Source organism: Morchella importuna (assembly GCF_003444635.1).
Source record: "Morchella importuna strain M04M26 chromosome Unknown Morimp01GS002, whole genome shotgun sequence".
Classification (NCBI taxonomy): Eukaryota; Fungi; Ascomycota; class Pezizomycetes; order Pezizales; family Morchellaceae; genus Morchella; species Morchella importuna.
Window position 1 is genome coordinate 1,340,312 of NW_025763399.1, and position 27,482 is coordinate 1,367,793.

Below are 27,482 nucleotides of genomic sequence, written 5' to 3' on the forward strand. Positions count from 1 at the left end.
GGGAGGAGGAGGAGGAGGAGGAGGAGGAGGATCTAAACAACTCTCCCCGTTGTAACATACCCTGCACGTTCAACCTTCGAACTTATTGTGTGACACATACCTCCCCCCCCCCCCCCCAGAGTAACGTATCTTATGGATCATGGAGCAAGTGAAGTAAGTGGCCTACCTACATGAACCTGCCTACGTTCCTTCATTCCTGCTATAGTGTATATTATTATCTGCCAACAACGAGGCTGTTCAGGTGAGCTTGATCCAGGTTTTAGAATCCGCAAGGAACCCACTAATATAATAGTGACTCAAGCTCGTGATGCATCACTATTCGGGCTTTATCGCGGAAGATCTTCAGTTAGAGGATACCGACAGTGGAAGCTGCGGATGTGGAGATGGTATGTTATTCTTAGTGAGTGAATGAGTAGAAGTAATAATAGTAAAAGTAGACGTAGAATGAGGAGAGGGTGAGGAAGGGCAAACACCGGGGGGGGGGGGGGGTCTTCACTGTACGAGCTAACTAGCTGGCTACTAACTAGCAAATCTCCCCAGCTAGCCTCGCCAAAAAAGAAAAAGATGATCCCATGTATGCTCACCCCGGAGCCACGAGGCCCTTTAGCTTCAGCTTTTGCGGTGCTATGGTGGCCCGTGTGCTTTTGTGCCAATGGGGGGGGGGGGGTTACATATAAAGGGAACGGGTCTTTCTCGCATTCTTGGTTTTTTTTTTTTCCAGTTCATCAGATCACAGGCACAATAAGACCAAGTCATCCAATTCGATATATAGCTGGGTTGTTAGTTAGTTCAGTTGCAGTTCAGTTCCTCTCAGCTCTCATATAAAGCATCTCGATATCTCTCTTCCCAGCGCCATCAGCTCGTCCGTTTCTTCGTCTCTCAAAATTCTGCATCAGTCAATATTATAAATATATAAACTGTATAGCGTCCTCATCTTCTTTGGAGTGTTCAAATATACTTGACATTGCTTTCCGCCGCTTCTCTCTTCTCCTACCAACAATATCCCAAATTATTTATATCAATATATTATATCAAATCATCACCATGAGCGGATCAGGATTCTACAGGTTCCGCTGCAAGTACTTCCTCACCTTCAACTGCGAGAACTGGGTCTGGGTCAACCACTCTGCCTGCGCCGAATGCGTGGTATGTGCCTCCTCCCCCGCAAGCCCCTTTGCCCTCCATCTCTCCATCTGCAATTCGCCGTATAGCTAACTGGGAGTGCGCGATGGAACAGGCTGCCGGACGAGAGAACACAGACAGTGAGCTACAGACCAATGATGGCTGTAGTAGTGCTTCATCTGCAGTGTCGCCTTGCGAGATCATCTCCCCCAGACGAAGTGCTCCTACTGCTGCGGTAGGCTTCGGCTTCCTCCACCTCTTCTTCCTCTCCAAGGAGGAGCAGGAGAAGGAGAAGGACACGGCGGCGGCAATGCTGAGGTCTCGGGAATTCTGCGATCTCGATTGTGGTGAAGATGTACCTGGGAGCTGGGAAACGGCGGTGAAGGCCCATCCCTGCTGCAAGCACTGATTTCGATCTATTTTTTTTTTTTTCCCTATGTATACATTCCATTTTCGGTGTTTTTGTTTCTTTTCGGCATTTCCTTTGTATACCAGGGTCCGATCCAGGATGAAGGGGAGAGGGTTAGTGCATGATGGGGGGAGAAGTATGGTCGTGATTGAAGATGACGGTGGGTAGGTAGGATGGAATTCGAAGGTGGTGGTGGTAGTGGTGGTGGTTGTGGTGGTCGGTGGTAGTGGGTGTGGGGAGGGGCATTCTTTGGGAAACATCAGTAAGGGTTTCTGGTAGGGATCAGGGGTTAACGTTTTTTTCTTTCCTTTTTTCTTTTCTTTTTCCTCCTTTCTTTTCTTTTTTTTCTTATTTCGTACCATTTCTTCGGCCGCGCAATTGTGTCGTCAATCTTCGGGGAGTGCTTGTTTCAATCATTTGTTGCTTTTTTGGGGAAGGGAGGAGGGATGGATGTCCTCCATGGTGGTTTAGTTAGTTTTAGTCTCTTTTTCATTTCCTTATTCCACTCTTCATTACGAGTATGATCTGATATTATCAGTCTAGGGTTCTCTTTTGTTTTGTTTTCTTTTATGTTGTTATTGTCTCTTCTCTCGATCTCTCTCTTCTCTCTTCTTCTCTCTTTTGGTTCAATGGGGCGGGCGGTGATTACCGGAATGAACATGGAAATGGGTTTCTTTTGTTTTGTTTTCTTTTCTGCCTGTTTGTCTGAGGATATGCATATCTGTTTATTACAATACAATTACCATTATTACCCCCAGCGAATTAGCTCAAGCCATCAGCTAGTAGTACGTTACTGTACTCTTGGTTAGTAACTGTACTATGGCGCGATAAGGCATAGGGGGTGGGTGTGTCAACTTCAGAGGAACTTTTTTTGTATGGGAATTAGAGAAAATTCCACCGTCAGGCTAGGCGCTAGTACCATTATGGGGGTAGTTCTCCCAATTCCTATAGATTGATTGGCTGCAAACGCCGAAGTTTACAAACCTACCCACCATAGCTTCTCGAGCCATACATGTAGTTGTTCCAAGCAACCAACCAAGCAACCAACCAAGCAATAAGTTACATTGAACCAAGCAGCGTGACAGGTAACGCTGATAGTACCTCTCTCACAGCCAATTGCAGTACTCGCTCACCCAAAAGTTCATGAAACCCCGTACCCCGACGTCAAACACCGGCACGGCCAAGGGTCGGGCCGACTCGAGTTCCCTCCCTAGCCCCAAAGTGTTAGGCCACCCACCCACCCAAGTAGGTAGCGTAGCCCCATCCGCGGCTTTCAAAGACGTCACGCACAGGCCCCAAATTGTACCTGCATATGCGATATATTCTTGGCGGCTACTCGCTTGCATAAAGGAGCGTAATTTAGTTTAGGTGGGGAAGGAGGGAGGGGGGGGGGGTGGGTGGTGTGTGTGGTGGTGCATGCAGCAACAACCTCAGCCTACATAAATGGAGGGTGTTCGAGAAGTTCTGGATATAGATCACAGATCATGTGTGGTCAGATGACTGTGAGTGATGATGATATTGTTGATATTGTTGTTGATCATACAGGTATTGTTCAGAGACGCCGTGACGTGCGTGGAGGAGGAGGCCCTGCGCGTTGGGTTGATACGATCGCGAGTACAGTACTACAGAGCAGACAGGCAGGCGTGATGGCCGTGCTGGGAAAGCTGGCTAGCTCGTTACATACATGTTCTAGCCAGCTATGTAGCTAGTAGGACTACGGCGGCTGTACTGAAATTGGGGGTCGGGGTGTTATCGCGCGATTTTACATTGGGATCGAGGAGAATGTTTGCAAGCAAGGCTAGATACCTACGTACATGTACTTTTAATCTTGCCCATAACTCTAATTGCAACTTGCTAGCTGCAGATACCCGCTGCTACGCCTGTCAGGATAATATTACCATGATAAAGCCAAAAGAAAGAGAAAAAAAGTGACAAAAAAACGTAACAACCCCAATTAAATTCTCCGGCCGCAGTCAGTTTGTAGCTGGTACTCACCGTATCCGTATTCCCCGCCAGTACTTACTTCCCTCCCTCACTCCCGTCAAAGAAGAAACAGGAAAAAATAAGCCAAGTGTATGTGGTGGGGTTTACAGCTAGACAGCCAGATAGATAGAGCCACCACCCACGTGGGAAAGTTTCTGGGATCTGGGATAGGGATTGATGCACTCAGAAAATACATTCATTAAGGGAAGTACAGTGGCATTGTCCAGTCAGATCCTTTCGCACCCTTGAGCGCTCTGAGACGAGAAACAGCGATGGGAGAGCTAGAGGTCGAAACAAGGTAGGCATGGCTTTTTTAGCTGAGGTGCGCGCTGAGAGTGGTGTGGATCGATCTGAAGCTGTCAAACTGTCGAGACGAGCAGCAAGAGTTGAAGGGCCTTCATCTGCTCACCCTCGTCGGTCTGCTGCTCCTCATCATCCTCATACTCCCCATACTCCCCCTTCCTGTTCCTCCCTCTTCCTCCTCACCCTCGTTTCATATCTAGAGGATTGGTAATTGGGTCACCAATGCATTACTTGGAAGGGAAGGGGAAAATAAAACCACAGACTCAATGCTGGCACCGAGAGTCGTGGTCGAGGCTGGCCTAGAGTTGCTGCCTTGGACAGCCCGTGAGATCAAAGCCGCAGTTTCATTTCCTGTGACAATCTAGGCCCCCAAGACAACCATGGGGATTAATTGATATTTCCGATTAACTTACCATAGCGCGCGCGCGCTCACCCCATCGAATCTATCTATCGCAAAAATGTTTACCTGAAGTTTTAATTTTTGTTCGGTGATCGTTCCAGAACAGGCAGCAAGTAAGGCTATCCAATAGGAAGCACGCGGGGTGTCATGGAGGTTAGAACACCCTACTTGTGGGTAACTCCCGCCGTAGAAGTGCGCGACTGTGGCTTGCAGCGGCGTGCCTATCTACTCTATCGGTACTTTCTTGAAAAGTACCTATTTAGTATTTACACTGGATTTTCGTGTGCAGAAAACGACTTCTTCTTTCCTTTTTCTCGGTAGATTATTCTTTTCTTTTGTTTCTCTTTTTTCTTTTCTTTTTTTTCCGCTCTGCTGAGACGCGAGGGAGATCCTTTTTTTTGGGCAGAGGCGTATGTACGTGCTTGGATGGTGGAAAGTGAATATCATCCGCCTGTGTATCCTCCATACGATACATGTATTATACTGTCATTTGTTTGGCGGCTACAAAAGTTCGAGACTCCAGATCAGTCGAAGACCAGAGCGCAGAACAGGCCAGCCTGACCTGATTCTCTCTCGATATTAATGTCAACGGGGCGCTCCGCGGGGCACGAAAGAGATCTGTCCTGTCATGTCGCTCATATCGTTGTCGCTGTGGCTGTATTACATATAATTCGCTTCGCACCAACAAACACAAACAAACAAAACATAGGTACCTACATACCTAGCAGAACAAATCTATAGAGGTCAAATTTCAATGGTCGGAACTGTCTCGTACGCGCCAAAAGAGCTGCATATTTCCGTCGGAAATCGTGTCTTGCCTTGGATTGAAGCCCCACACACACGCACATACGACACCATAGAGTACCGATATTTCTGGGATATACGCCCATGGGCTTAAAGCAAAGTACTGGTAGAAAAGTGCTTGCTGATTGGCTTAAGTCACGGGAATATGCATACACCACCAGTTTCCCTCCCACCACTTTGCTTTAAGCCCATGGGCGTATATCCCAGAAATATCGGTAAGTAGAGTAGGTACATCATCCATCTGATGAGGATGTGTTTGGGCCTTATGCTGCTTCAGCTCGCCTCCCAAGACGGTAGCCAACCCGCATGCATGCCTGCCTGCATGCAGCGGATGCAAAAACGAATTATGCTTCCCGGCCTTCCCTGCGTGTGTGGAGCCGATGACAGCCCAGCAGATCGTAGATCGGGAATCTTAGATGTACATGTATGTACATACATATAGAGCAGGTACTACATCATGGCAATTAAGCATGTAGAGTACATGTATGTATAATAATATGTAAGGTGCATGCTATGCCTGCCTCAGTTCAGCCAGTGACATGCAGACTCGAGATTGAACGCCGATATTCCGACATTTGTGATCCAGATGCACCAGGTGGGTTCCATGTATGTACTTTACATACGTACACGAACACGAATGATCATGCCTTGCCTTGATTGTTGAATCAAGTCTCTAGCTTCACAACTCTGGACGGTGGGTAGCTGTGGGTGGGACATGTATCTACGTCCCGAGTCTGTGGGGGTGGGGTGGGGTGAGACGAGATGAGATGAGATGATGGGATAGGCTGGGGGCGGAGGTGGTGTGTTTTTTGTTTGGTTGTTTGTTTGTGTCTTGTCTTGCCTGGGAGAGTTGGGACAGCTGAAGGTTCTGTACGTTACATACATGTAGTATGTAGTATACATACATGTATGTACATACTTCTTCTTCTTTTTCTTCTTCTTACCTCATGTACCCACTTTACTTCCACTGATCTATGCTTGTAGTCTAACACTCCCGACATCTGCCCCACATGCCTACTAAATGCAGTACTGGCGACGCTCTGATCAAGGGCCAAAGCAGTCGACGTACGGCGGGTACGTTCGTTCTTACCGGCCCCATGGGTTAGTATTAGCGATTCTCAGAGCAGTGGGTCCCTTTTGTTGTTTTTCCCTCTAGTCGATCTAGTATCTCTCTCTCGCATCTCGAATATCGTCACTCTATTTCTCCAGCGCACGTACTTGCTCCTTACTCCGGGCAGGCAATAAGAACCTGAAAAATGCAAGCTGCAAGCAGGTGCTCAATTTGGTGTAGCTTTTCGCCAACCGCGAATCAGAGGTTGTTACCATCAAAAGTCATTTTCAGGTTCTTCTTACCTGCCCCGAGTACTATGTATAGCTTTCTCCCGGATCCCTTTCCGAGCCAATGCCACATGCGCACTGTGCGAACCACTAGCACAGAAGAGACCGATAATGACCATATCTGAAGTTCGGAGTGTGTGAGAAAATGACTTGAGTGTGGTTTGAACACGTGACCTTGAGGGAGGATGTGGTTTGTAGTGCGAAGAAGATACTATTGCGCCGCTGAAGTTCCAGCGACAATGTGGGCGTTTGAGCGCTCTATATATACAGATATTCTAATACCACGTGATCCCCTGATTACATAATCCCTGACACTAAGCCTTGTCTGAATCCCTGTTCCTTCTATGAGTCATCCCTTATACATGAGTAATTCCATACATAACCGATGTCGCAATGCCCTATTTCTACACTTCCCCTCACTTGCCACATCGTATCAATTCTGACAATTTTTGGTGAGCTGGTTTCGGTAGTCCTTTGGTCATTATGTCTGCAACATTGTCTTCGGTTGGGACATAGAGGAGTTTGAAGGTTTCGGCTTCGAGTTGTTCACGTGTGTAGTGATAGTGAACGTCGATGTGTTTGGACTGGTCGTGGATATGTGGGTTCCGACAGAGTTCGATAGACCCTGTGTTGTCGGCGTGGATGTTGTATTGGTATTGTTGTTGGAGTTCGCACAAGGCGTTGCGAATCCATACCAGTTGTCGAGCTGTTAGGGACAGAGCCATATATTCGGCTTCTGTTGTTGAGACTGCGATTGATTTCTGCTTCCGGCTTCTCCAGCTTATGGCTGATTTTCCTAGTCTGAACACGTATCCTGAGAACAATTTTCTGTCATCTAGGTCTGAAGCGTAGGAACTGTCTGAGAAACCATCGAATGTTCTAGTGTTTCCTTTCGGGTAGAACAGGTTCCAGTCCTTGGTTCCGTTGAGGTATCGGAGAGTTCGTTTGGCTGCTCGTAGGTGGTCCTCAGTTGGGCATGAGGAGTACTGAGAGAGGGCGGTAACGGTATGGGTGATATCAGGTCTGGTTGCTATGCTGGCGTACATGAGTGATCCAATTATGGATTGATACTCAGTTGGTTTCTCGATTTGATCTTCTGGTTCTCCTTTACGAAGACTCAGATTTGGTTCGAGTGGTGTGCCAACTGGTTTGCAGTTATTCATTCCAAATTTGTCTAGGATTTTGTTGATGTATGCTAGTTGTGACAACGTGATACCGTTCTTTGTTACCGTTATTTCTATTCCCAGTAGGAATTTCGCATTACCGAGATCCGTACATTCGAAATCTGCCTTAAGTAGTTGTCTGATTTCGTTTCTGAATGGGGAGTCGGGTCCGAATATCATGATGTCGTCAACATACACCGATATGTATAGTTGGTGTTTCTTATGTATGAAGACACATGGGTCGAATTTGGTTGGGACAAATTCTTTCCGTTGAAGGGAGTCTGCTAGGCAAGCATACCATTCACGGGGTGATTGTTTTAGTCCATATATGCATTTGCGAAGTTTACAAACCTTATGGTCCTGCCTGTAGCCTTCAGGTAGTTCCATGTAGATTTCCTCTTTTAGTATACCGTATAGGAGGGCTGACTTGACGTCCATTTGTTGTGGTGTCCAACCGTTGTGTGCAGCTAGTGCAAGTAGGAGTCGTAGGGAATCGTATCGGACAACAGGGGCGAAGGTCTCATCATAATCTTGGTGCTGTACTTGGGTGAAGCCTTTGGCGACATATCTTGCTTTGTATCTTTCGATTGTTCCGTCCGCGTTGTGTTTTACCTTGAATACCCATTTTCCTTTGACTACTGCTCGGTTGGTTGGTCTGTCGACAATGTCCCAGGTGTGGGCCTTGTCAAGGGCGTCTTTTTCAGTCTGTATTGCCTTTTTCCATTGGTGTTGATCATCGCTTTTCATTGCTTGATTGAAGGTGGTAGGTTCAGTTACTAGGTGTACCCGATGTATGGTGGGATCAAGGTTGTCGTACTGGCTTTGGAGCTTTGCTTTGTCCTTTTTGTGGTCTAGACTGGCTGCTTCCATTGCTAGTTGCTTGGTTTGTTCGTCCATATCTTCATCGGCTAGTATCTCTGATACCTCTTTGTCATAGGTGGTTCCTAATTCCGATATTTTCTGTCGGATTTCCTTCCTTTTCCCTTCGATATCAAGTGCTGCTTGTTTCTCCGTTCTTTCACGGATGCGATTCGATCTTCTTGTTATGACAGGATGCGGGACTTCAGATTCTTTCTCCTTTTCGGTTGTTGGTTTCCAAGGTTTCGATTTCCTTGGTGGTTCCGGAGGAGGTGTTTCTGTGTTTTCCTGATTAGCTTCCTGTTTATTACTTTGTTCGAGGTGACGTCCAGGAGTGGGCCTCGTAAGCCCGGCCCCCAGTCTACTTGCGTCTGTTTCAAGGTTTTCTTCGAGTGCTGACGATTCGGGTTCTTGATCAGGCCTGTCTTCTGATTCATATCCGTCGTCTGTTGGTGCAGGTGCCGCTTCTGGTTTCAGGATAGGGGTGTAGTCGAGTTCCACGGAGACTTCCCCTGATTCAGGAGGGGGGAATGTGACATCTCGACTTACAACTAACCTATTTTGTGATCCTATCCAGGTGCGGTAGTGTTTGGTACTGTCTGAGTATCCGACGATGATTCCTTCGTGTGCTCGGGGTGCTAGTTTGCTTCCTGCTGGCCTAGAGTTTTCTGGGATGTGGACATAGCATTTCTTTCCGAATGGTTGAAGGTGTTGGATACTAGGCTTTGAACCTTTCAGGGCTTCGAAGGGGGTCTTTCCCTTTAGCGTACTGTGGGGTAGCCTGTTTTTGAGGTAGACAGCTGTTGAGTATGCTTCACCCCATAACGATTTAGGATGGTTCATGATCATGCACCTGACCATTGTTGTTATCGTCCTATTAAATCGTTCTGCAACTCCATTTGATTCAGGAGTGTATGGGGGAGTCTGTTCGTGGACTATTCCTTGTAGGTTGAAGTAATCCATTGTGTCTTTGTTGACGTATTCGCCACCACCGTCCGTTCTAAATCTCAGTATTGTTGTATTGTACTGTTTCTCGATTTTCGTGACGTAGTCTTTGATGGCCTTTATCGCATTGTCTTTCTGTTTTAGCAGATATATCCAGGCGAAGCGTGTATAGTCGTCAATGAAGGACATGTAGTACAGTGCTTTTCCTTGCGATTGTGTTCCGAATTTTCCAGATAGGTCAGAGTGGATTAGTTCGAATTCTCGCTGGGATCTTGTACTAATTGGTGCAAGTTTCTTGTGTACACTTTTTGATAGTGCGCATTGACTGCAATGGAATGTTTCTGGTTTGGGGGGTAGCTTATGGATGTCTTCGTACAAGTTTTCTAGTGTCGCAGGGTGGCCTAGTGCTTGATGCCATTCAGAGTAAGTGGTCAAGCGAACTGTATTGCTAACTACTTGTACATTCCAAAGTCCCTTATCCAATTTCGCTCAAATTATTCCTTTCTTTTCTTTCGTGACCAATTTGTTTCCTCCTCCTGACTCTGTTCTAAACCCCTTTTCATCGAGTACGGTTTCTGAGACCAATTCCACATTTCCCATGGTTGGGACCAGCAGCACGTCGGTGAGGACAACGGTGGATCTATTTCCATTGGGAAGGTAGCATTCGAAACTAGCGCTTCCCAATCCGGTGACAGCGTGGATGGTGCCGTCGGCTGTTCGGACTGTGCTGGTGTGAGGACTGATGTTGAAGAGTTGGTCTTTGAAAGGTGTTACGTGAGAAGTAGCTCCAGAATCAAGGATCCAGGTAAGGGGCAGAGAAGGTGAGGTATCGGTGCGTACCATGCATACTGTTGTGGATGATTCGTTGATAACTACCGATGCTGAGTTATCTCTGCCTGGTCTTCTTCTGTTTGAATCCCTTGTCTTGTTCTGTTCTTTGAGCTATCTACACTCCTTGTACTCGTGGCCCTGGTACGGGTTATTCCGTTTCTTACACCAGGTGCATTCCTTGCTGTTTGGTATGGGGGTATTTCTGGTGTGAAGTACCCTGTTGTTGCCGGTGAGAGGGGTTTCCTCTTGTAGGTTTTGTAGCCGTTGGCGTACATCTTCGTATGTAACATCCTGTTTGGTCTGGATGTTATCGACGACGTTGCTCATCGACTTTGGCAGAGAGGCAAGTAGGAATGCTGCCATTGCTTCGTTGGATTTGGTGAGGGGTAGCAGGGCCTGAGCGAGTTTGTGATCGCCGCTCTGACACCTGGTCTTGAGAGTGTTCCAGTTCGTGTTGAAGGTCTCGAGATGCTCGGTTAAGTTACCGTTCTCTTGCATCTTCGTGTCTAGAACACGGCTGAGGAGTGTGATCGTCGTGTTTGGTGATACGCGATCGTAGAGGTCTTTGAGCGCCTTCCATGCGTGGTATGCATTTTCGGCGGAGACGACTCTTGGTTGTATGTCTTCGGCTACAGCTCCGATGAGAAGGCTGTGCATTTGTTTTCGGGCCTTTTTGATTTCGGCCTTGGTGAGGTCTGTGTCATCCTCTGTGGGGTTTTCGATGCTCAATGCTTCCCACCAGTCTGCTGCATCGAATGTAATCCTCCAGGCAGACGCCCAAGTTTGGTAGTTGGATTGTCCCTTTAATTTCGGGAGTCCATCAAACTTGATGCGAATGTTACTGGGGCTCGTGTTGTCTGAGGACTTAACCTCCACGGCCTTGGATGATTCTCCATCGTCAGATATGATGTTGTATGAAGTGTAATTGAGTTAAGCGAGGTGGCGAGTGTTGTGCGGATTTTATTTGGCAAAACCCGGGCTCATAACCTGAAGTTCGGAGTGTGTGACAAAATGACTTGAGTGTGGTTTGAACACGTGACTTTGAGGGAGGATGTGGTTTGTAGTGCGAAGAAGATACTATTGCGCCGCTGTAGTTCCAGCGACAATGTGGGCGTTTGAGCGCTCTATATATACAGATATTCTAATACCACGTGATCCCCTGATTACATAATCCCTGACACTAAGCCTTGTCTGAATCCCTGTTCCTTCTATTAGTCATCCCTTATACATGAGTAATTCCATACATAACCGATGTTGCAATGCCCTATTTCTACAATATCAATCATCCTCTAACAGGCAAGATGTAGCTCTCAAGCAACAGCTGGCCATGGCTGGTCTGCGCAGCTGCTCTCGATCTCTTTTTTTCTTCTGCTCGGGCCTTTCGTAGGCAGTGTTGGTGTGACCTGAGAAGGAGAAGATGAAGCTGGGAAGGTGAATACATGTACATACATAACCTTGAAACAACTGAGGCTCAGCTCTGCTTGGCTACATGTAGTCATTAATTCGTCGAGTGATGCCAGATGATTGATCTCCCCCCCCCCCACCACCCCCCACACTCACATATCCCCACCCCCACACGCTTTCCCTTCCCTTACTAGCGGACTCGAGTTCCATATGTCTCTATCCCCTAACCCAGACAATAGCCACCCCTAACCCTTCCCAAGCACCTACATACATGTATGTACCGGGTGTTGAGGGTAAGTGATCAGAATCTGATAAGTGAATGTTACGGTGAATATGTGTATTTGTCTTATCAGATTCTGATCACTTTTCGCTACACCCTAGTACATACACACATGTACAGCACAACACACATCGTTAACTAATCACCGGCCTCGATCCAACCTCACGATGTCAATATATACACGATCCCCTCGACCGCCAATTCAAACTCCCAGATTTCAAATTGCCCGAGGGAGGCAGACCCATGTGACGACCTACTGGCTGCCTACATACTCATTCCCTTGCTTCCACCTGACCTGGCTGGCTGGATAAGCTGATAACCGCCCTAATAACCCCCCCGGTGGATAAAGTCGCGATTAAGATTGGGGCGGAATATAAAGGAAACTGCCAAACAAGATTGGCTGCTGCTGGGCTGGGCTGGCTTCGGATCCTTCCTTCGTGCTATTGCGTAAGATGTAGGTATGAAGTAGGTAGCTGGCGTAGGTATGTACATATGGCATTGCGAACCCGTCGTGGCTGCCTCGGCAGACGCGTGCGCGATGAAAGAGAGTAGATGTCGTGAGGGCGCGATCGAACGAAGGGTTGTTCCTTCCCCCTTCAATCCCCCATCTCATACGCATCTCATCTCGGGAACATCAACGCTCGTCCGTGAATTTTTTTTTTTTTTTGATTTTTATTTCCTTATTCTCCTTCATACAAATTCGAAGCTAGAAGGAATAATAATAGATGTACTCTACTCTAGAGATGATAGACGGATTTGGAAACGCACAACCCCCCCTCTATCATCTCTATCTCATCTCGCCATAACCCCCCCCCCTCCCCCAAAACCACACCCCTGGAGCATGCAATCGATCGGTGGTGAAGGGGAGGCGTCGAAGCCGCGGGAGAAGACGTAGAGAAGGAACTGTGTTTTTTTCTTTGGCAGGGAAATAACTGCCGGCGGCAGGTGCCACCATATGCATCTGCAAGCCAGCCAGATGGATACATACAATAGCCATCCAGCCCGACAGAACAGACAGGCATGATGATGACCTACCTACTACTCTAACTCTAGCCAATATATCCCCCCCCTCCCCCATCTCCCATCCTGATCTCCCCCTACTCTATACTCCACCATGTATGCAGCGTAACTGCGTGATTCCGGCGTCACCGTGATACCCACCCAGGGAAGGGGGTTACATCTATTCTAGCTACGAATATCGCACATACATACCCGCTCTACCCTTAACCACCCCTGCACAATCTCAGCCTCATCCCTAGCCGCACTCGAAACAACCCTCTCTCTCCCTCTCCTCCCCCGATTCCAGATTCCCAAACATCTAGATCTCTTAGTAACGAATCTTGGCACCGATTACTACGCGCAAACATTCTAGAAACTACATGTACATACATACATGTAGTTAGATAGGCCGATCTTTTACCCCCCACCCCTTTTTTCCTGTGAATCACCTGTCATAATCGTTCCACAAGTGAGGAGAAGTGAGAGAGAGAGAGGGAGGGTAAAATGAATAATAGTAAATAAAAAATCATTTAAACCAAAACAACCATGAGGATACGAAGTTTCAGGTTTTTTCTTTCTCTCTTGTGTTTTGTCGTTTGTTGTACATACGTCCATACGGCGGATGTAGTTGCCTGCGCTGCTCGGCTCAACGTACGCCGCCCCCGAGCGAGCGTCGAGATCTTTTGCGTTCGTGAATCAGTTTAATTAACCGGCGAGGAATGCGGATTTGAAACTGCGGATTTGTGTATACATGCATGGCGGTATCTTGGCGAAGGGGTGTGGTTCGGTTTGGTTTGGTTTTTTCACCGCGCGAGTATGAGTGATGGGTGGTGATGCAGCTTGACGGGGTGGCATTGAATCAGCTACATAACATCCTTGGGTACAGATACAGGTATATTAGTTAGGGTACTTGATAACCTACACGTATGTACATGGTATAACTGGTTCGGGCTGTCGGATCTATGGAGATGTGTTCTAGCTACTATACTTTATATCTCACTAGGCCTTGTATGCTCCTACATAGAGGATTGTACTTGTGGCTGTCACAAGGTCCGTTAGAATTCTCCAGGCAGCGAAGAATTAGGATCCGGATATAGAAAAATAGCATGATTACATACATGCAAATGGCCCAATCATTGCTCTCACCCGGCCGTAGGAAACAAAAAGCGCAAAGATGCGAAGAAGGAGACGCTCCATCCGTGTATGTATTCAAAGAAACCTTCAATCATCAATATACAAGCCAAAGAGGAAACAGCAAAAAGGAGAGAGAGATAAAAATAATATAGTACAGAGCGCTCTCCCTTATCATGAAAGCAAAAAAAAGAGAAGCCACCATTCCATTCCATTGCGGTCCATAAACAATGTGCATGCAAACCCTAACCCACAGAAGCAAGAAAAAAATAATAATACCAGGTAAAAACAAAAAGAACTACATGTAGTTAACTCCAACCCCATCATGTACGTTTACTCCCACAGGGCCTTCTCCACAATGGCTCTACACATGGCCTCTACATCCCCGCCCGTCCTCCAACTATGCAACTGAACGTCGTAGTGCCCCATAATCATCAAAGCCCGTTCCCAGCGACGGTTCCACAGCTCTTCGCGTTTACTCAGCAGCACCTCCTGCTGCGCCTGTTGCTGCTGCTGGTTCGGCGTAATCGGTGCGGGCGACGAGGAAGCAGTGGTGGCAGGGTGTTGGAGTTTTCCAGGCGCCGGTGTCACCGTACTGGGGGTCTCACTGGGCGAGAAAGTCGCCGTGCGTCGTGGCGGCGGGGGCGGCGGTGGGGAGTTTCGGGTACAGAGGAGGTCGGTGGTGGAGGATGACTTGGCAGCTGGTGCCGTCATGGTGTCCCGGAGGCTTGAGGGCTTGGGAGGCCTGGGAGGGGGTGTCTTGGCCCCTTCCACTGATGTTTCTCGGGAGTGTTCTTCTGGCTGGTTTTGGGTGGTAGCTGTGTGGTTGACGGATTTGCGCTTTGGAGGTATTGGCGGGGGGATCTTTGGCTGTTTCACACTGGCTGCTTTTGCCTCTGCCCATTCCTGCATTGCCTTGGCGTACTCGGGTGATTCGTTTGGATTGAAGAATTCCTTTTCGTCGGGTGCCGGTGTTGTTGTGACGTCCCGGATAAAAACCGCCAGGATCCTACCCGGGAACTTTTCGACGATCTCGGTATAGACTTCCAGATCTGCCTCGCCAGAATCCCCCACCAGGATCCACTGGCGCTGCGGAAAGTCTCGAATCACCCGCTCCACCGTGCCCTTTTTGCGCTCGGCCACGGGTTCGAAGATGCCTTGAAGCATGCCACTATATTCTTTGAGATGCATACTGCCAGGCGGGAGCCCAGACTCTTCAAAGAATGACTTGAGCACTGGGTATAGCTGCCATGGCGAGTTTGACACATAGTGGAAATTGACGTTATACGGCTCCTGGGATAGCCTCTTGTACCAGCCTGAAACACCGGGGATGCTAAGCTTCGATAAGGGCTCCGTGAAGGTGTTTCGAAATATCTCGCGCGCACCCATGGACACGGCTGAATGCTTTACCGTATCGTCAATGTCCGATATCAGCGATATTCCGGTCGGCTCATGAATGATGACATCCTCAGTTGCCGAGATCTTTTCAGAGGCAATGACGCGGACAGTGGTAGGGATGAAGGGAAGATCCTCTTGGAAGGAGAAGTGGCCGGTCTCAGAGGTGAGTACGGTGAATGACTGCGAGGATTCCGAGGACTCGTCGCTGAAGGTTATGGTGATACGAGCATTGGGGATGGGACGATGCATGAAGGGCGCGAGACGTGCAGCAAGCGCAGCATGCGCAGATGCGACCTCGGCGGGGTCCAGTTGCGGTACCTGCGGCAATGATTGGGTGCTTGCGCTAGTCACCAAGGCTGGGCGCCAGGACAGCGTCCTTGCTGCTGCTGCTGCTGCGGCCACACTCATGGGTGCGGAGTTGGTCCTGGACAGAGTCTCCATCCTACTGTCGGACGAATAGAGAGACGGGGGTCTGCCATTCTTTTCGATAGCTGCGGCAGCATCCCCCGCAGCCTCCGCCTCTGCAGCTGTGGGGTCCCTGTCGGGCTCCCCGGGCTGAGTAGAAGCCTGCGCAGGCAGTCCACAAAGCTTGAGGGCGACCCAGTGGAGGTATCGGTTCTTCCGGCTCAGAGGGCCCGAGTGCGGGGCAAATAGCCAGCCTCGGATCTCCACATCAACCACATTGTCCTCATCCGGCCGCCGTCTAGCATAGCTCGGGAACAGCACAAGCTCCTCATCGCCGCTCCTTGTAACCTCCATATCCGGCCACGAGCCCGACGACTGGTCCGCACCACTGTTATACTCGCCCTCCATCTCGCTAGCCCGATTCGCATACCCCGAGTAATAGCTCTGCCTCAAATCATTGGCAGCCTTCAAGTAACCCGCAATCCTCTTTCTCCTAGTACCCGGCTCTCTGTCCCCTGGGTCCCCACCACCAGTAAACGACCTATAATAGCTCCCCCAGGTATTTCCCGCGTCCCCAGAGGCCTGCATCGCGCCGCCCGTGGTCTCGGTATGTCGGTGGGCTGCTCGAGTCCGCAGACAGGTGGTCCGTTCCCAGTGATCGTTACGCCACTTGAGATGGCCACGCTTGACAAAGCTCTGTGAGAGAGAAGGGCGGACGGGCCCACGGGGGCGGAGTCTGCTGTTAGCGTATGTGACGAGCTTGTAGAGGCGATTTGAGAAGCGGGCGCGGAGGCCGGGGTAGAGGAGGAAGCGGAGGTGGGAAAGCGAGGAACGGATTCGTGTGCGGGGGCCCAGATTCGCGGTTGGACGCTATGAGCGGTTGAAGCAATTGTTGATTTAATTAAATATTCAAGCACCTCTAGAGCGAAGGGATTGTGTATGGCTTCTCTAATGGTGATTGCTGTAGGTCTGCAATTGGGAGCTGTACTATCGTCGATATCTGCTATAAGCCCATGTAGCTATAAGCTATGCTGTCGTGTGTCTTGCCCAGCCAGAGCAGTGCTGTCTTGGGTGAGGTCATCACGGGGTTACCCGGCACCAGGTGAACGAGCCTCATTACATCAGAAGAGCCTCAATTGCAGTCCCGAGTTCAAATGTTCACAAAGTTCAAGTTATGTATATCTCGTTTGGGTAGGAACAAAACTCATAAAAATGCTGTTCATATATAAAATGGAATGTGTCTGGATGGAGTACCCAGCTAGCAGCCCTTGGTGAGATCTGCAGCCGAGTGATGACACATGACGCACATATACAACCATTCAATCAGCAAGTCCAGTATCGTATTCACAGAATCACGCCTAAGAATGAGCATGTTTCGTTTCATCGATTGCGAGGTATCTCATGTCACGCCCAAACTGTCACATGTGCACATTCCAATCCACATAAACATAACCCTGAGCTAGCTATCTATAGAAGTTACTGCGTGTACTCATGTAACGGTACTGTACACATACATGCATATACCTGTATATAACTTATGCTGGTTGAAGTCTTGAGATACGTGGTACCTTTGCGTTGGGCTTGGGTGATGGCGCATCCGAGAGCTGTCAATGCTCCGATTCTCGCTCGCTAGGAATACCTATGTTATGTAGCCCTGTTTCCGAATTCCGAAGAAAGACAAAAATATCTACTCGGTATGCAACTTCCCCTCAGTTCCCAGGATGTACCTTCACTGTAGATGTACGTCTTCGTCTGCGGATTGTAATGCGATATATATCTCATGAGCTAAGTGGAATAGCCGCGCCACTTGATACGGCGATCCATCTACTAATAGGTTGATCATCCCAGGGCCGAGTTCCAGTTGGCTTGAACTGTAACTGTACTTCCATTCCATAATGATTCCGTAAGGAATGTAATGCGTATGCAAAAGTACTTGGATACATATTGTATACATGTACTAATGTGCTTTGAGTGATCATAGACTAGATTAGTAGGACAGCCCTACATGTATTCAAGCCATCCCAGCTCTCAAGATGACTGACTATTGTATAATTGTCACACCATCGAAATTGATATCCTAAGGCCCCGTTCGACCGTGTCATTACACACATCCATCGTTCCATTCCCCCGTACCACTCATCCCTTCTCCTTCGAGTCCGCCTCGCCTCATCCCATCTCCATCACCTCACCTCATCTCAACTCTCACTGCTGGCTCTCTCGACCCCGCCATCTAACTCCTCTCCCTCGCTAGTGGCTAGCTACTATCTCGAGGGTTCCCTGTCCTACAGACCTACCCGGCCTCCTATCTAATACATTCCATTGTGAAACTCCAAACTAACGTTTCACCAAACAGCTCTCTTTCCCTCTCACTCTCTCGCCTTGTCTATTTTTCGCAGCACTGGGGGTGTCGAACCAAGCCTTCCGGAAAATCCTGGTGTTACAAACTCGTGCGCTGCTTCCCTGTTCCTGGATTCCGATACCACAACGCCGGGAAACATCGAGTGCAGCACTGGCCTACTTAGTTTGCACGTGCCCCCCCCCCCCCCCCAGAGCGGGGAAACGGAATACCCTCCTCCTGGGTTCAGGGAGTGGTCGGCGGTGAGCGCTGTGGATTGGCACTCGTGTCGTTCGATGGCCGGTGTATTGTGCTCCGAGCCCCAATCCCAATGTCTGGGCTGTTTAGAGGTTATGTATGTGTAACTGATGCATACTGTGGAGGGTTTCGTGTGTATCCTGAGAGATACATACACAGCATCGATCGTCAGAGTCGGCGAGGTATCAGCCCCCGGGGGTGTTGGAGGAGGGGTTGTTGGGGGGGGGGGGGGGGGGGGGTTGGTAATTGACGTCAAGATAGCTGTGTATGTACTAGTATGCAGGATATGTGTTTAGCTGAAGCGCCACCATGGCTGAGGAATTTACTCATTTCGTCGCGATCCACGTCGACCTCAGCTTCAAAGTGAGGCTGAAGAAATCTCTAGGATTAGGGCGAGCATGATCGAGCTAGGTAGCTAGGCTAACAATAGTTTATCTTGAAACTGAATGCAGTAGGAGGGGAGAGATGAATTTTCCCTTTTTTTTTTTCTTTCTAGAAGGCCCTTGGAAAAAAATGAGATGAGGCCCAGCTACAGGGTTGATCCTGGTAAATACACACAGTACATTTTTCGAGTGCCAGGGACGACAAGGGGGGGAAGGGAAGGGAAGGGGGTGAGTCGTGACGGTGGTACAGACGCACGTGGACGCGTGTCAGGGACGTTTTATCTTGAGGAAGATTTAATTTGCGATGGGGTACTTCGGGGTACCGCGGTGTGGGGAGGGAGTCACGCGAATGCGGTGGCCGTGCGGCCCGTCGCTGCCGATGGAGTCTGAAAACCCATTTTTTGTTTTATTATGTATTATTGTCATCTCATTTTGATGTTTGGAAGGCCAGGGGGAGGGGGAGGGGGAGGGGGAGGGGGAGGGGGGAGGGGGTTACTGTGCTTTTTTGCTCGAATTGGGACTCTTAATCTGGGTTGATTGATTACGAATGTTGTTAACGTTGCCTTATACCTACATGGGCCTAGATGATTTACTGGTGGTTAATGATTGATTTGGAATTAAGTTGCCGCGCAGAGTCATTATGGTTCGATCGTTCATTAATCATGCTTAAAGCAGAGAGATATATAGGAACGTACTAGCTAGTCGGATCGGATATATGTGGAATTATTTCTTCAAGGTGTACAAGTTTAGCCTGGCTGGGTAACTACATTCAATTTCTGCCCTCATGTGCATGCCTGTGGTCAAATCTCTCTGGTTATCAGCTAGGCTTGAACGAGAGTTATGGAGATATATATGCGTGTTTTTTTAATTTGGTGCACAGTCCATCACTCGTATTCCCCGGTTTCCAACGTTGTGATGGGTGCTATAGTTGTCCTGCATTGAGTACACGCGCGTATAGCGCAAGATAATGCTATTAACCAAGCTAGCTATATTCCAGTCAAGGGATACCAATCTATCGATCAAAGTCGGTTACGCGAGGTCGGTATTCGAGAGTAATATCTACTCACTCCTTTTATGCGGGGAAGTAATGTACTCATATTGCCAATGGTGTATATATCTTCGTTACTAGTATTGGTTACGTCTTTGAAGCTCTGTGTACCAGAATTAACATATCTGCGCCATTAATGTTAAATTTATGGCAAACGTTCCAGTATTGTACTTCGACCCTACTAGCGAAAAGGTTAGTACTCGCCTTTTGTCACGAGAACGCGTGTGCAAGTATACGTAGCTCGATCCGCCGTTTGGTTCTCACTATAGGAGAGACTTAGAGCCTTTTTTTTATCCGCTCTCGATCTCGTGGCTATGCTATGTGTGTTACAGGAACTACGGAACACTATTCTAAATACTCAAGAAAGTGGGGAATACGAGTGACGGGTTGTGATGCGAGGACGGTCGGGTAACGGAAGGACAAGCATAGAAAAGTATCGGGTAGTGTGGGGGCATGCGGTGTTACCACACTAGTACTATACTGTTATGACGGCACGCTTACTATTGGGTTTCTCACCCGGAATAGAATAGGAAGCGGGGCTTACGGCTGTAGGCTGTTCTACTTAGAGAAGTAGGTCTAGGATAATAGTATGGTACAGCCCGATGACTGGCAATTGCAAGGTTCATGGTTACGTGTCGGAATTAGAATGGAGAACGGAACTATGCGGGGGCGCTTTTCTATCTGGGTTATCTTCGGGAGCATTATCTTATTCTATTATCGTTGTTTCAGTTAGTATTAGAAAGCGGGCCTTGGCATAGGTTCCAACATGTATAAATAGGGCTTGATTCTGCGAAGACTTGAGGGTATCATCAACCATCAGTCGGGTGCAATCCGGTCGACAATATCACGTGAAAGGAACAAGCCTGAATGGCCAACCGAGTAAGGGTATTGTAACGAGGTAGCCGAAGATGATGAAAAGTCAGCACGGGGGTATTCATAGTGCGATGCAGATTTGCTGCTATCATCATACACTATTGTAATCACCGAGGACCTAAGAGAACTTTAAGAACAAAGATCAGGAGTTATTTTGTTAAACGCTTTTGCACTTTTTTGATGTGGGTAGAGGCATCAAATAGTCTCACTGTAAAAAGCATAATAATCAAACACTATATTGTTCCTTATCCCTAACTTTTACTCTTTACCTATCGCATACACTACCAAAGTCTCGATAAGACAACTACTCGCTTAAACCAATACTCTGAGTATTTTGCTTAGTGGCGGATAGTCACCGTGCTCTCAGTAGAAGAATAAGCGCTTAGTCTATTAGAAGGACCAAGGTACTATATGCACCCACGAGTGGCAACAGCAGCCATCGATAACTACCTTTGCGCTACATCCTTCATCGTTCGAAGAGGAAGCGCCGAACATCTATACTGCGGATACCTTCACTACTCAGGTTTCTTCGCAGAAGCAGGAACCACCGCTACCTTCGAGTAACACGATCCCGAAATCCTCAACTACCCAGAACTCTTCCCAATCAAGATCACTCTCTCACAACGATCTTTCGGACTTGCTCATCCAGCCCCCTGGTTCATTGCTCAACCCTGGTGCAGAAGGCAACCACAGCTCAAGCTCGAGCAACTTAGCAATGTCAAGGGCTCATCAGCAACGGTCGGAGGAAGACTACAACATGGAGAGCTCAATCGCCTTGAGAGATCGAGGTATATTAGAAACCCAGGCGAAGAGGCGCCACAGGAAAGAGAGAGATGTGCCGATAGGCTCCCTCTTCGCATCGACGAGGCAGGAAGAATCATATGGGCAGGCGAGGAGGCGGCAGGCAGACCACAGGGAGTTCTCCCCATACGTCACCCCCATCAGAGAGAGATCCTCTACTCAGAGGCCCTCGGTGCCTCGGGTAATGGACGACGACGAGGATACCAACATGGACGTAGAGGAACGGCGGGTAGAGAACCCTTTTGGCGACCTTATTGGGCAAGAAGTCCAGCGACAAGGTGCCCCCGTGGTGCAGCAACTCAGCCGCGGGATCGAGGAACTCAGCATGCACGTGCGGGATATCCCCATACTCAGGGAACTCACCCGGCAGCAGCAGGAGTACACCAACAAAATCGTCGAGGACCTCCACGCCAAATTCGCTGAGGACAGAGCCGAACGCGACAGCCAGCTCAACCAGGTCATGGCTCAGCTACGAGCGGAATCCACCGCCACTACCAGCAACCTCGGCCAAGTCCTTGGGCAGATCGTGGAAGCTACTAGGGCGCATCAGGAAAGGCAGGAGCGACAGGATCAGCACATAAATGCGCTGACCAATTTCGTCCAGCAACTTCCGAAAGATGGCCCTGTGCAGATACCCGCGGAAGTCGCAGCCGCCCTCGAGAAGATAGAACGGGACAGACAAGCTGCGTTAGAAGACCAGTTCGCAGGTACGAAGAAGAACCTGGAGGAGATAATCGAGCAGATGCGGGTAGCCGCCAATAGAACGGCAGCAGCCCCCGAAGGCTCAGGAGGCGAAGGCATAGTACCCCCACCACCTCCACCGAACCCCCCTAGCAATTCCGGAGAGAGACCGGAAGGATCAGGAAGTCAGCCCCCCATACCCCCTCGCTCTGAGGCAAGGAAAAGCCAACGGAGTGAACAGGGAGGCAGGGGAGGCAATGGCAATAACGGCAACGGCGGAAACCGCGCAAGACCACGAGGCCCATCCCCCTCAGACTCATCCAGCTCCTCCGATTCAGAGGACGATCGTCGAGCATGTGAACGAAGGCAGAGAAGACGGGAGGAGCGAAGACGCCGTAATAGGCAGCAAGAGGTAGAACTCATGCACCCCCCTCGCGCCACCCTGGGAGATATGCCAAAACAGGCAAAAATCCCCTTCTCCGGAAAAGCCGACGAAGATGTACGGCACTGGATCGACCAAATGGAAGTCTTAATTGAACTTCAGAGGAAGGTCAGGTGGGACGACCAGACCAAGATCCTGTGGGCATCCCTGGAACTTACCGGGAGTGCGGCAAAATTCTGGCGAAACTTCGTGGAGCGACTATCGGTAGACCCCAGCATCGGAACATGGGAGAATTTCAAAAACGAATTACGGATTCAGTACGGCAATCGAACAAGTCAAGAACAAGCCAAACAGAAGATGGATAAGCTCCGTCAAACTGGCATGATCGATGACTACATCAATGAGATGCAGAATCTGGAATGGGACGCGAAGGTCGGACCCATCGTAATGAAATCCATGATCCCAACAGGAATAAACTCCTCGCTGGAACAACGCCTCTCGAATGCGATCGAGGAACCAGAAGATTTCGCGGAATGGCTAGCCTGGGTTAGGAAGGTCGGACGTAAGGATCACGAGGTGAAGGCCCGGAAAGAGATCTTACGTGGCAAGGATGTCGTGAAACCTCGTGAGGAAAAATCGGAACGGCGAAAATCGCGCAACCCCGCACCTCGGAAAACTTTTTCCGCGCCAGCACACAACTCCAAGGCCTCGGATGACTTAGGTGTCACCAAGGACGAAAAGGAGAAGTGGCAAAGGAAGGAAAGTGTTTCCGTTGTGGTAGAGATAACCACTTCGCGAAAGATTGCGTGGCGACGAGTAAGGTCAGGTTAACCGACCTGAAGAGGAAACGGTATCCTTCCGGAGGAAAGGACCACGGAAGGGAGGGTGAAAAGAAGCGGAAATTGGGCCCCCAGAATGAGGCATTTAGGGCAAGGATTACAACTTTGGAGGATCAAAATTGATTGGGTATTTCTATTTTTCGGTATCTCATGTTGCGTTACGGGTTTCTTTCTACTTTGGGTTATGGAAACAAGGGTTTTATGTATTACGGTTATTTTTATGGGTTGGCCACGAGATTTTCTATATTTGTTTTGTTATACGCGCGGAAATTCAATTTTCTTTACACACACTCTGAGGATGGGGTTACACCCCGAAACGCCTGGTGCGTAAGTGTTGTACCATGATCTTCATCAAACACTCAAACTCTCTATATAAACCCCCTCACCCCGCGCTCAACAAGGAAAACCATCGAAAAACCCACACCTAGAACCAATACAAACCCTTTATCAGACCAACAATACAAATATGTCTTCCAACACACAAGAAACCCGCCTCGAGATCGAGATCTCTTGGGATCACCCCGCAACTAGTACCAAACATGTCGCAACAGTCCACGCACTCCTAGATAGTGGCACTGAGGACTGGATCATGTCCTGAAACTGTATCCACCGTGCGAAAATACCCACTCAACCTCGACCAAAGCCTCTCATCATCAGACAGGCCGATGGTACCCCTATGCCCAACTCCGGCACTCACACCACCCAACCTCTCTCCCTCCGCATCGGCAACCATCTAGATAGGGCTATTACCTGTGAGGTTGGCTCGTTTGCAGGAGAGGACCTCGTCATACCACATCGATGGCTCAAGGAGCATCAACCAACCATCCATTGGGGACGCAACAGTGTTAGCTTCCATAGTAACAACTGTATAGTCAATGGATGTTTCGTATCAGTCGAGGACATATACGATCAAGACCCAGAAGAGCTGGTCATCAGGCTGTTGAGGGCGTCACCCAAGAAGCAGACGACGATCGAGCAACACCCCTTTTGGGCAAGAGCATCGGTAAACGAGGCTCTCGTTAGTGCTATACCGGTGGGGTTTCAGGAATACGCCGACGTGTTCTCCAAGGAAGGAGCCGCTCGACTACCTGATCACTCTGAATGGGATCATACCATTCCTCTTATGGAAGGAAAGCAGCCTCCGTGGGGACCGATCTACTCGCTCTCCCCACCTGAAGATAAGGCACTCCGGGAGTATTTGGACGAGAACTTGCCCTCCGGCAAAGTAGTCCCCTCCACTAGCCCAGCAGCGGCACCCGTCCTGTTCGTTCCGAAAGCGAATGGTAAGCTTCGGCTATGTGTCGACTTTCGTGGTTTGAATGGAATCACAATCAAGAACCGTTATCCACTGCCACTCATGAACGAGCTGGCCGACGCAACGAAAGGAGCACTCTACTTCACGAAGATAGACCTGAAAAATGGCTATAATCTGATTAGGATTGCTAAGGGCGAAGAATGGAAAACCGCTTTCCGAACGAAATACGGCCTCTTCGAATATAGAGTAATGCCTTTCGGCTTGACCAATGCTCCTGCGTCGTTTCAGGTCATGGTCAATACCATATTCAAGGATCTTCTAGATCAAGGCGTAGTAGTCTACCTGGATGACATCCTAATGTATTCAAAGACTAGAGAAGAGCATACGACTCTTGTACGAGAAGTTTTGGAGCGACTGCGACGACACCATCTATACGGGAACCTCGAGAAAACGGAATGGTATCAACAGGAGGTAGAATTCCTGGGATTTATACTATCAGGAAAAGGGAACCAAATATCACCAAAGAAAGTCCAGGCGATCGAAGGTTGGTTAGCCCCAACCAAGGTCAAGGAACTTCAATGCTTCCTCGGTTTCGCCAATTTCCTAAGACGGTTCATCCACCGATACTCTGAGGTTTGCAGACCCATGACCGATCTCCTGAAGAAAGGTTCCGTATGGAAATGGGGCAGGGAACAGCAGGACGCGTTCGACGAGCTCAAGAGGAGATTTACGTCTGCTCCAATACTCCGACACTATGACGAACACCGCGAGGCAATCGTGGAGACTGATGCGAGTGACTGGGCCGAGGCCGCAGTACTCTCCCAGATGTTCGAGGACGGTATCCTACATCCGGTAGCTTACCACTCTCGCAAGTTCAACGAGGCAGAGGTCAACTATGAGATCTACGACAAGGAGATGCTCGCAATAGTTTCTGCCCTCTTAACTTGGAGACATTGGCTGGAAGGGACGGACATCCCTATCCAGATACATTCGGATCACCAAAACCTGCAGTATTTCACAACGACCAAGAAGTTGTCGAGAAGACAAGCCAGATGGGCCGAGAAGATAGCACCTTTTCGCTTCAAGATCCATTACCGACCAGGCGAAAAGAACGGCAAGCCAGATGCACTCACAAGGCGTCCGGAGTTCGCAATGGAAGGGGGAGTAATGCGTGAGCAGCCCGTAAAACAGCTACTCAGCGCAGAACAATTTGTCAGAAAATCACGGACCAGCGTAGAAACTGGATCTGAAGTGATTGGCAACCCCGAAGTGGAATGGAATCAGTTGGATCAGTGGTACGACATACCGAGCGTAGAGCTGCCTCAGCCACTACAGGATTGGTATGAACAGGAAAGACGATGGGTTCGGAGGATGGTTCCGGATGAACACCTCCCTGATTCAAACCTTGAGATCTTTGGACCACCGGAGGCTGCTATCGTAAAGGTAGAGCCTGCCGCTGAATGGAATCCCGATTCGAATGACCCCACCCACGATGGTCGATGGGTAGTACCGGGCTACGCGGTCAAGCAAGTCATTGAAGAACATCATGATCGACCCGTAGCGGGGCATCTAGGGAGGGATAAAACCCTTGAGTTGATCGATAGGAACTACTGGTGGCCAGGAATGTCCACGGATGTAGCCAACTTCGTCAAGACTTGCGATGTATGCCAGAGAGCCAAGCAACGTCGGAGACACTTGTCACTCCCTCAACCCCTAGAGTTAGCCACCACACCTTGGACTGATATCTCAATGGATTTCGTAGTAGAAATGCCCAAGGAGAAATCAGGATTCCGTAACGTATTGGTAGTCGTGGACCGTTTTACGAAGATGGCTCACTTCATTCCAATGACGGGGATCAACGCGAAGCAGACCGCTAACGCATTTGTCAAAGACATCTGGCGTTTCCACGGACTTCCTAGGAGCATCGTCTCTGATAGAGGAACACAGTTCGTGTCAGCATTCTGGACGGCAATCACGGAAAGATTGGGGGTTCGTAGGAGGCTCTCTACTTCATTCCACCCGCAAACCGACGGCCAGACGGAACGAACCAACCAACACATGGAAGGTTATATTCGGGCATATACGGCAGGAACAGGCAAGAAATGGAAGGACCTGTTACCTATCTGCGAATACGCCTACAACAATGCGAAGCATACGTCGACCGGACAATCACCGTTCTACTGCAACTATGGCTTCCACCCCCGAACGGACTGGCCTACGGATGCAGAGATCGAACGATTAGATGCCAACGGAAACAACTACTTGGACGAGATCATCACGGCTCACGAGTTAGCGAGAGATACGCTACAGAAAACTTTCGACAGGATGGCGTCAAAGCCAGGACCAGCAGCACAGCGGTTCACTATCGGTCAGAAAGTCTTGCTGGATACTCGGAACCTTGGAGGGTACTCCAAGTGGTCAGACAAGTTCACGGGACCATTCACAGTGTCGGCAGTGGTGGGCAATCGGGCTTACCGCCTTGAGCTTCCGATAGAATGGAAGGTCCATGACGTCTTTCACGAGATGTTGCTGCGACCCTATCGTAAGGACCCAGACCCCACCAGAAAACAGAACACACGAAAACGACTGGCAACACCCGAGCCACAGGAGGCATTGGCAGACGAGAACTTCCAGCCAACCTCGAACATACGACCCCATACGCGAAGTCAAGGCCCAGCGATCGATAATGACCGGGCTCATAAACGACAACGGAACAGACGAGACTAAGCTCGATACCTTTCCCTACTCTATGATTTTTCCCACAGGGTTTTTATCATAGAAGGGTTTTAACGGTCGAGGGCGACGTCTAGGAAGGGGGAGTAGTGTTACAGGAACTACGGAACACTATTCTAAA

General features: G+C 49.1%; 3 protein-coding genes across 3 annotated transcripts; 2 read left to right on the forward strand and 1 right to left on the reverse strand.

The window, feature by feature from the left end:
* Positions 1 to 1,044: 1,044 nt before the first annotated feature.
* On the forward strand, positions 1,045 to 1,531 carry LAJ45_01224 (uncharacterized protein; the record flags this gene model as incomplete). The annotated part of the gene is made up of 2 exons (XM_046110819.1): positions 1,045 to 1,146; positions 1,238 to 1,531. 2 exons carry the CDS (start codon positions 1,045 to 1,047, stop codon positions 1,529 to 1,531), a joined length of 396 nt encoding a protein of 131 aa, XP_045975997.1.
* Positions 1,532 to 14,303: 12,772 nt separating this feature from the next.
* LAJ45_01225 (uncharacterized protein) lies at positions 14,304 to 16,890 on the reverse strand (the record flags this gene model as incomplete). Its single annotated transcript, XM_046110820.1, has 2 exons — positions 14,304 to 16,643; positions 16,873 to 16,890. The coding sequence occupies 2 exons, from the start codon at positions 16,888 to 16,890 to the stop codon at positions 14,304 to 14,306; spliced, it is 2,358 nt and encodes a 785-aa protein (XP_045975998.1).
* A 4,495-nt stretch (positions 16,891 to 21,385) lies between these two features.
* On the forward strand, positions 21,386 to 23,365 carry LAJ45_01226 (uncharacterized protein; the record flags this gene model as incomplete). Its single annotated transcript, XM_046110821.1, has 1 exon — positions 21,386 to 23,365. The coding sequence occupies one exon, from the start codon at positions 21,386 to 21,388 to the stop codon at positions 23,363 to 23,365; it is 1,980 nt and encodes a 659-aa protein (XP_045975999.1).
* Positions 23,366 to 27,482: the final 4,117 nt, after the last annotated feature.